This window comes from Neolamprologus brichardi, chromosome 18, assembly GCF_056152115.1.
Source record: "Neolamprologus brichardi isolate AB-2024 chromosome 18, ASM5615211v1, whole genome shotgun sequence".
In the NCBI taxonomy this organism is placed as follows: domain Eukaryota; kingdom Metazoa; phylum Chordata; class Actinopteri; order Cichliformes; family Cichlidae; genus Neolamprologus; species Neolamprologus brichardi.
In genome coordinates, this window is record NC_142121.1 from 23794671 (window position 1) to 23805036 (window position 10366).

The window sequence follows — 10366 nt, forward strand, 5'->3', positions numbered from 1 at the left end:
TCTTCAGTTCTAAAGTTTCAGTTCTTTTGTTTAGTATCTTCACGAAACTCAAAGAAGTCCAGTCAACCTTCTTTCCAAGCTCACTGATCCCTGTGTTATAGTATGTACGGCTGGTAAATAGCATAGACCACAAGCTTATTGTAGTGGCTGACTAGTAATGGAACAGTTAACCGATGATAACTGAGAGGTGGCAAAGTGATAGTTTAAATGTAGTTCACCTGACAGGACAATGGGGCACATTGGATGAAGAAAAATAAATATAAATGCTGCAACCAGTATTTTAAGACCATGACACTTATGATACCTGTGCGTCAGAGTTGGGAAATTAAAGCGAGCTTGAACATGCCTGTGATAGACTAATCAAGAGCTACTGTATGAGGGCCAGACTTTGATATATGATCATGTAGCCAGTTGTAGCTCCCTAGGGGTTTTGGATTTAACGGATTCACTAGTGTAGGCCGGCACAAGAGCTGTTTAACAGCTCAGCAGCTGGATCACTGTTTCGCTCTTTAATCGAGGATCAGTATTTACTGTCACAAAGGTGATGGCTACCGATTGCACAAAAGCCTTTCGATTCCCAGTGCTGCAACGGTGTGCGTTGCATGGTGCGCCCTTTGTTTCGTTTATGTGTTGTTGTTGATTTTTTTGCCTTCTGCAGTGCGATTCACAGAAGCAGTCCAAGTTTGTTTGCTATTCTGCTCGCACACCAGAGAGAGAGATAGAGAGTGTCTTGGGATAAAAGCCATATCAACGAATCGCATTAACATTTTCTTTCACCATTTATTAATTCACCAAATACAGTGAAAATGGCATCATAATATACAATGACTCATTCTTAGAATGTCATGACATTTTTGTTGCTTTTTTGCTTCATAAAACGATGTTTCATTATTGAAAATATTAAGGTTTCATGCACAACAAACCATATCCAGTTTCTTTAAAATAATGGTACAAAATGAACAAAACAAATTAAAAAAAGAAAAGAAAAAGAAAAACAGAACAAAACAAAAACGGTAATGTCCAAAAATCGATCATATAACAACATGTTATTTGAGGATACTCGTAAACAGTGCAATATACTCTAAAACTGCCATTTTCTAACAAATTCATCAACGAAGCTCAAGTCACAGTATACGATTTCTTAATAATAGTTTAACATTGATGTGTGCAAAAACCCCAGACACATTCAGTTAGTCTTTAAAAAATGTGCGACATCTGATATCGAATGAGACCAGTCCCAACTCCCCCCAAAAAAGTCCTCGCTTTGCCTCTCTGAAGGCCAGTCTCATTCTGTATATCCTCTCCGTAATACAAATATTCCCGTTGATGAATTCTAAGACGATAGACTAGCATATAATTTAAATAACAAATATTTAGATATAAAAATACAAATATGACTTTCGTTAAAAAGAAGCGTGCCAGGGTAAGAGTGGTGGCACCTGCGTTGGCACCGGAGTGAAAGTTCATGCAAATAGATGGAGAGAATCTTTAAAGTCATCGAAGACGAAACACAAATATTTGCAAAATCTAAACAACCAAATTATAGAGAGCAAATGTTTTTTTCCCATCAATTTCATGACTGTTATTTAAAACATTACTATAATGTCCGTGTTCCTGCTGGCCTCTGTAGATATCTGAGCATTTGGAAATGCAAAGAAAAGATTTTTTTAAAGAGATATGTGCAGGTGTAAATCGGCTACATGAAGGTGTCAGCCTGCACCTTTCACCACTGATGGGTGATGCAAGAAGAAGAATGTAGCCTTGTTTTTTTTCAATTAATCTGCAGCCTATTGTTGTTTAAGTGCCAAAACAGAAAATATTCACATTGCACCCTCCTATATATATCTATATATGTATTTATATATATATTTGTTTGTTTTTTTCTTACATACAACGTGTCTCCTCTATTTAGCAGACTGTAGAGTTTTGGTTGGTCTGTTTTCAAAAAGCATTAGCAGCAACAGGAATGCATTGGACCGGTGCTGAAAGGACAGCTCCCTTGAATGCACCGTCGCCGATTGAATCAACAAAGCAGAGCCTAAAGGAGGGAGGGAGGGAAGGTATTGGAGGGGGGAGGGGGATGTCTCGGAGCTTAGCCTACCTACTGTACAACTTATTGAAATGGGGCTGGGATTTAGCTTCAGCCTCTAGTTGCAGTATTTTTGATGCTTACAGCGCTTTAGGGGGGGAAAGGAGGAAAAAATAGAGATGGTCGTGAATTAATGACAAGTTCATCCATCATTAAAGTCAGCAGAGGTTGAGATACAGAGCGGGGCCCGCCATCTCAACATCCTGCTGCGCAGCTGTAGTTAAAATCGGGATTCGTTTGGAGAATTGCCAGCAATCCCATGATAAATCTTGGTCTTTTATTTTTTTTCCTCCCCAGAGTCTCTCTGTCTCTCTCTTTCTCTCTCTCTCATCTTATTCTTCCTTCCTCTTCCCTTCATCTCTTCTCTTCAGCCTTCTCCGTTCTCTTTTCTCTGCCTCTTTTTTCCTCTCCGTTTCATTTCATCACCCCATCCTCGTTTCGTGCCGTCGTGATTTTTTTTTCCTCCCCGCACAATCCTCGAACATGCACAGCCGACAAGTGCTTCAAATCGGTGATCAAAATTAAAAAAGTCTGCAAGGCATCGGTCACGTTTAAACGCCGGGCGAAGACTTGTCTGTCATCCCCTTCAGGACTTCATCTATTCGGTCGTCCTCGATGACCACTGTGGAGGAGAAAAAGAGGAAGAGGTTGTTTACTCAGAGCCACAATCAGAAGTCACGATTTATTTTGGGGGTCTATTGCGCACTAAATAAAAGTAAGTTTGGGCAAATGTGGCCCTTGTGCGCTTGCACGGTGAATTATTATTACTATCGCAAATCCCCAATTCCGGCACACACGCACTCGGTGAAAACAACTCATTCTCGAGCCATTTCTTTATTATTATTATTATTAATATTATTTAATCCCTACGTTTAAACCCTATACTTGAGTCGATTGCATCACGGGGTGTGTCCTTGCATGGATATTATCGCTGGTGCGTGAATGTAAACAGCCTGGATGTCGTTCACGACCAATGACACTTGTGAGAAAAACAACAACTGCGGTGCATTTTGCATCGAGCTGCTGGTAATCACGGAAGATTCTGGAAACGACAGTAATGTGGAAACTTAATTCCAGAGTCACTTAAAGCGCCATTCATATAACGCGCTCATTTTTGCGCAGCATATATAATTCTGCCATTCTTTGTAAATGTGAATTCGTTTTTACCTCTTTTGGCTCTGCCGATCTGCCCGAGCTTTGGGGGTCTTTTTGCCTGCGACGCTGCGAAAAAGGCGCTAGTGTCCTGCAGTCCGCAGCTAAAGGACATCTGGCTGACCTCGCTGTCCGCCCCGTAGCCGCTCATTTTCCCCTCGTTGTATGGCAGCACCTCAGACATCGTGGCACAACAGTGAAGAAGGGTCACCAGCTTCGGGAAGTTCTTTTATTTTTAAATCAAGCAAAAAAAGTTGTTGAAATTCTTCCCCGGTGGTGCCAGTACAGTTCCGTCTGAGAGCGCCGTTTCCTGCTGCGATCCTCGGTCTGCGTGGATGAGGGGAGCCGGTGCGTGAGGTCCGGGTGCTGTTGTGGTCTCTCTGTGGTCTCTGGATGTGTTGCAGCGGCAGCAGAGGAACCGAGCGTGACTGTGTGTGCGTATCTGTGTGCGCGTGTGAGAAAGAGAGAGAGATGTGTTCGCCTGTGTTGCTGGCTGATGTCTGGCGAGGGAAGTGGGAGATCCCGGGATCATAAAGGAAACCCAGGCAGAATGGTGAAGTCATCCATCCGGGTTTGAAGCTGCGAGAGTGTAGCTGTGTGTAAATGTGTGTGAGCGTGGGGACTCCGAGGGGTAGAGGAGCAAGACTGACATCAACAGGCGAGAGACGAAACTGCTAGATACTGACACAGCCTCGTGAGGCTTCGAGAAGTGGACTTTTCCTAAGGATGTCTATTCAGCCTGTAGACTCAGAAAAGCGCTTAATGTGGCACGTTATAGTCTGCATTTCCCTTCCATAGGTTACCTTTTTATTGTTCTGCTCTTCGAAGGGGAATAAGTACTTTTTAATTTCGTTTAATTTTATTTGTATGTACTTTATTAGTAGTATAACCTTTTCTATTTTTTGGCAGGAACGATGGACAATGTAAACCCTGTGCCAGATGCAGCTAAAAGATGTAAGTTTTAGCCGGGTGGAGGCTTGCAATGCAATGTTCGACTGACAAAAATAAAATAATAAAAAACACTTTTTATACATAAAAACTTTAATAGAAATGACCCCCCCCCCCCCCCCCCTTTTGATGTTAATACTAACAGTAACAGTTTTTATCCCATTCAAAATTCAGACTTTTCCACACATTTGAGGGATGTTTGCTTCTTTTTACTACTCTCTGCCAACAAAATGAAATGAAGGTGTTACCCAGCAGATGCTCTCCAGATGCTGTTGGATGGTGGATAAAAATCTGACTGAACTTTTCTGTATTCAGAATTTCATCAGTTTTGACAAGATCCCCAAGACCACTGGCTACAAATGGAAAATGCAGCCCTAAATCATGACAGCACCTTCCCCGTGTTTTACAGAAGGCTAAAGACACGCACTGTTTAACCTCTGGACTTTCTTTGTGGCACTGATGTGATGATTTGTGATGATTTCAACCAAAAAGTTCAAATTTGGATTCATCACTCCATAAGATCTGTTGCCAGTGAATTTCAGTCCAATTCTTGTGTAATTTATCATACCTCAGTCTTTTCTTCTTGCTTCCCTCCCTCATATACTGTTTATCTGCTTTGGTCCTCAGCAAGAGTCAGTGTTCAGTGGCTTAACAAATAGAACAACATCCTTTGAAAGCGTTTAGCTATAAGCGCAGGACTGAAAATTAGTGAAAAAGTAACCATTTTTCTAAGAAAAACTTTGAAAGACTGTCACAAAGCTTAGAGAAATAAGTAAGTCTGCCTTCTTGGAAGTGAAACAAGTGTTAACCATACATTGCTTTATTCTATGCACTTACCTCACATCCATGGCTAATCTACCACCTAGTCTAACATGCATGTATTTGTACAGTTGGAGGGAGCCAACATACCCAAAAGAAATCCATGCAGGCACAAGGAGAACATGCAAATGCCACACAGAAAACCCAAGCCAGGGATCAAACCAGGAAACGTCTCACTGCACCACTGTGGCGTCCAAGCTTACACAACCCTGTACTCCCAGGCAGTCTCTCATCCAAGCATCAACCAGTCTCGACCCTGCTCAGTGTATAAGATCAGATCAGAGATCAGACATGTTCAGGATGCTGTGGTCATAAACCAATTATTCCACTGTGCTTTATTCTACTGCAATAATTTATCTGCCATGCTAGGACACATTGGCAACTGTGCTAAACTTGGTCTGTACAATCATACGATTTTAAATATATCTAAATTACAGTGAGAGTGCTCTAACAGCTCTGGGCACAGGTCTCAAAAACTAGAACAAGCCAATTAGATTATGGCGAATTACACTGGACCACTATTTTTCATTGTCTGAGCATATTGACGACATCATTAGAAAAGTCACAGCTGTGGCCAGAAAATTAATTTTTTGTGTCACTTTGTGAGTTATGAGAAATGTCGCAGTGCTCCAACAGCCTGTGTTTAGTTCAGTACAGGGCAGACGTAGTGTTAGGACATCTCAGCAGCAACACTGAAATGTTCTTTTTTTGTGGAACTTAACTATTGTTTACTCAGTTTATTAATACAGCAATAATGTCCGGTCAGTTTCGATCAATCAAATACATACAAATGTCACATGTTTGTCAAAGAAATTTGCCAATAATTTTTGGTTTAATCTGTTTTAAAAGCTGTAGTAATAAGATCTGTATAACCTTACACCTATAGAAAAGCATTAAAAACATAGTATTGTCGATTTTCCACTTTCCCACACTGCCTTCTCTGAGCCAATCAGCCCCCATCTTGCCTACTTTAAATCTCAGCACTCCTCTGTCATTCTGCCTTTCAGACTCTCATTGGTGCGAGCCACCTGCTCCCCATATCTGCCTCACCCCGGTCACTCAGAGCCCCATCCAAGCCTCCATCTTGGTCCAGGCCTAATTCCTGTCACCCCTCTGCTCCGACGGGCCATTGGAGTATAATCACGTTCAGTTCTTCCAAATAACCTCGCCTGATTAAACTGGCAGTTTGCCAGGAGAAAATAAAAGAATGACTCAATTCAGCACCATGGACAGAGACAATATAGTTTAACATTTAAAAAAATGTTTTAAATAGCGTTATTGTTTTTCCCTGCTGCATATGCTACGCCTCTCTGTCCTCAGAGCATATGGTATCTTTGAGAGAGCTACAACAGTGATCTGACAGAAGGATTATTTTTGCACCAAACCTGTTTCAGCAACTCGGGCCAGCTGACCTATCTATAAAGAGCCAATAACCTTTCATCTTTTTTTAGCAGCCTGTCTACATAACTGACCAGTTTGAGGTGCCAGCTGACAGTCTTGAGGTGAGTGGTGCCGGCGAGGCACCTTTGGGGATAAGACGTGGAATGACCACAGAGTGAAAATTAGCTCAGAGCGTCTGGCAGGACCACATAACCACGTGCAAAATATATTACTGAGCTCTGAGAACATTTCTTTATACTGATAAAACATGCAGCCAAACTCTTTGGAGCCAGATTCAATCCAAACAGTCGTCTTTCACTGATGGCAAAAAAAGCAGTCACAGAAGCCCCGGGAAAAAGTTGCAAGTGACGGAGAAGACATACAGTGCAGCATGCATATCTGCAAGTAATTATCCTCAAATATGTGATTGTGATTTTTCTCTCGCGCTCTGTGAATAAGGACGTGAATCAGAGATCATAAATCTGCCGCTCGGTCGCGATGTAATTCCTCAGGGATGACTCACAAAACTCCTCCTGCCCAATAAACTGCAGCCTCCAGCTGTCAACAGGCAGAGTTGTTGATTCACGGGTTCAAGCGAGGGCCAGGGATTTCACATGATGTCATCAGTTGGCGACAGATTTGGAGGCTTTAGGGGAAAATCTGGCCTGCTAACCCACATAGTACCAGGTGATGCTTCATGTTCTCAATTTAGGGCAGGAACATGCATATGTTTTACAAACTGTCACGCTTCCCTTTATTGCTTTCCCCCCTTATTGATGCACTGCCTTGTACGCACCATTAACCCCTTCTCAGTTATGTGCAGAAACTCTTCATTTGAATTGTCTCTGTTTAACGCAATTGATCTTTGTCCGTGGTGTGGTGTCTCCTCCCCCTGCCCCGTTCTTTCCCTCTTCTCAAGCTTGTTAGGAGGCAGCGGTTGTCAATGATTTGGCTCACTCAGTCAGTCTCATCTCTGACAAGTGTGCCCACCCTTAAGAAGCACTGCTCCAAATTACAAATGAATCACTGTGCTGAGTCACTCACCCCCTCCCCATCTTTCCCCTTGAGGAGACCGAGCTCTGCTGAACTTGCACGCACACACACACACGCACACACACACACACACACACACACACACACACACACACACACACACACACACACACACACACACACACACACACACACACACAGTTTGTTCACTAGGAACACTAGCTGAGGAAAAACAGCAATAACAAGCCTAGAGCTGAGAGCCAGGATCAATTCAGCCCTTAGGATTTGTGTTTGTTTGTGTGTGTGTGTGTGTGTGTGTGTGTGTGTACTCGCGTCCTAGCTGGGGACAAATTGTTCCCATCATGTAAAGCACTACATTTAAGGTGTAAGACTTTGTGTGAGGTCAGGATGGACAACAGCAGTGATCGTTATGAGCTTTAGAGTAGATTAAAATAAAAGAAATAATATAAGTCAATGAAAGTGAAGTGATGGAAATATGACTCCCTGCATGTGTGTGAGGGAGCAGGTGCATCTTTCAGGAAAGCTTAAAATGTAGCTTCGAGGACCAGCAGAAAGAGAAGCCATACACACACCATCTGCACTTGCTGACCGAAGGAAACCGCTGCGTGTCTCTGCACTCCTCATCATGAAGATTAATGCTGTTTGTTTTCCTGCATAAATATGCTCCAGTAGATTGCAGGAACATTGGCAGGGCTCCTGCCCTTGGATCAGCGAGTACACAGCTGAAACAGAAAGGTTCACAGCTGTCGAGTGCAGCACGCTGGAGCCACAGATGCCACGCTGCACTCCTTGCCGCCACCACACCTCATCAACATCAGAGGTGAAAGCTTAATCACAAGTGTATGTTTCATGTTGTTTAGTACTGTGTGTTGTTTCATAATCATTACCAATCATTACCCCTTACCAAGCATCTTCTTGGAATCTAGCACACTCTTACTACTCTCAACAACGTCATTTCTGATCTTAACAGTTTTAAAATTATTTTCATGTTCAAGAAAACAGTTTGAGATGATTTGAGCTTTGTGATGTGGTGTGTTATCCTGCTGGATGCAGTCATTAGAAGATGGGTACACTGTGGTCATAACGAGATGAACGTGGCCAGCACCGACACTACGATTAAATGATGCTCAGCTGGAACTAAGGGGCCCAACGCGTGCTAAGAAAATATTCCCCCAAACATTACACACATTACATCACCGCTAGCATCCTCAACCTTTGATACAAGGCAGGTATAATGCTTTCATGTTGTTTATGCCAAATTCTGACCCTGCCATCCAAATTTAGCAGCAGAAAGTGAGACTATCAGGAGATCTTTTCCAGTCTTGTGGTGAGCCTATGTGAAAAGTAGCCTCAGTTTCCAGTTCTTAGCTGACAGGAGCGCCACCTAGTGTGTGGTCTTCTCACGCTGTAGCCCATTTGCATAAAGTGTGAAAATTGTGTTGTGCGCTCAGAGATGCTCCTCTTCTCAGTTGGTTGTGTGGGAAAATTCCAGTAGTTCAGCATTTTTCTTCCCATTCTGATGCTCAGTTTGACCATGTCTACATACCTAAATGCATTTAGTTCCTGCCATGTGATTGGCTGGTTGCATTAACAAGCAGCTGATCATGTGACAGAACAGTAAATGGCTTTATAATGTTTAATTTGCTGCGGGATTTATATTCAGCAGGACTCTCACAGAAATATTTATTAAACCTGAGGACAAAGCAACTACAGGTAACAAAGCTAGCATAAAAACCCCCAAAGAAAATGGGAATGCAGTACTTTACTCTTATGTGAGTGAGTTTGTTAAAACCAGTGTTAAATACCCTAACTCTTTAATCTTTGGGCTGAAGAAAGAACACTCGGTGTTTAATGCTCAATCAACAATCTCTTTATTCCATAGAACACTTTGAGCATTACGTCCGGATGGGAGATTTGCACAGGAGGGTGTCCGGCAAAATCTTGCAGTGTCTGACGGTTTCTTAAATTCTTATAGCTTTGGCCCCCTCCAAACTAAGCATTCACATTCTTGACCTTGACTTCCTGTGCAGTATAGTTGGTCTTTCTACAATCAGAAAAGCAAGGCCATGATTCTCTGCAATCAATCAGGAGTAGAATGCAACTTAAAACTATATAATGGTTTCACAATCTTTAATCAGAGGTATAATGTGGCCGATAGCCGTATAATGATTCAACAACTCTTTGATTAGAAGTATAATGTAGCATAAGATAGTGTAATAATCTCACACCACACAGCAAAGTTACACTTTATCCATATCTGTTTTATCAGAGAAGATCAAATGATCTCACTTCAGTTATTAAATTGTTTTTGCTGCAAAATAAGATTGTCAAACATAATAACATAATGTTTCCATAAGACAGACAGTCTACTATCAGTCTTGATATTGTATTAAATTGAATGAGGTCAAGTTGGAAATTACATGCATTCTGTTTCTGATAATGTAGCAATCAACTTTGATAAATCATTGAAAACTGCATATCGGTTGATGTCTACAGAGACAGAAATTAACTTGACTCAGGTGACAGCCAGTCAGTTTTATATTAGGAGGACGCTTTGTCAAGCTGAGTGTTCAGTGTTGGATGCTTTTTGACTGAGATGTTATCTCAGGCTGCTGGTGCATGAGATGAGCCCCCTTGTTCATAGTATTCTTAGAGTACTTTAATGCATTTTAAACTATATCACTATATCGCTGGGCAAAATATCATGACACTTTTTTTACCCCTCTAAAAACCAGTGTAATCCTCTCAAACTAAAACTTTAAAGTAAACCAGTGTTTTCTATCGGCCCAGTTTGTATTTTCCTATGATACCATCCCTGTCCTCCTCTTCTCAGGGAGAGAGCACTCGGTTTGTTGATGTGAGGAGAAGTTCTGCAGTCACACTACTGTCAGAAAATAGGTCACTTATCCCACGTTTCACTGCATGCCCAAAGCAGATGGGTGACAGCAGTAATTGGCATCAGGG

The 10366-nt window shown here is 42.0% G+C and overlaps 1 protein-coding gene across 1 annotated transcript; it reads right to left on the reverse strand.

The window, feature by feature from the left end:
- Nucleotides 1-760: 760 nt before the first annotated feature.
- On the reverse strand, nucleotides 761-3541 carry camk2n2a (calcium/calmodulin-dependent protein kinase II inhibitor 2a). Its single transcript, XM_006786587.3, has 2 exons — nucleotides 3257-3541; nucleotides 761-2711 (listed from the first exon to the last, which is right to left on the reverse strand). The coding sequence occupies exons 1-2, from the start codon at nucleotides 3423-3425 to the stop codon at nucleotides 2641-2643; spliced, it is 240 nt and encodes a 79-aa protein (XP_006786650.1). The 5' UTR covers nucleotides 3426-3541; the 3' UTR covers nucleotides 761-2640.
- Between the last annotated feature and the right edge of the window lie 6825 nt (nucleotides 3542-10366).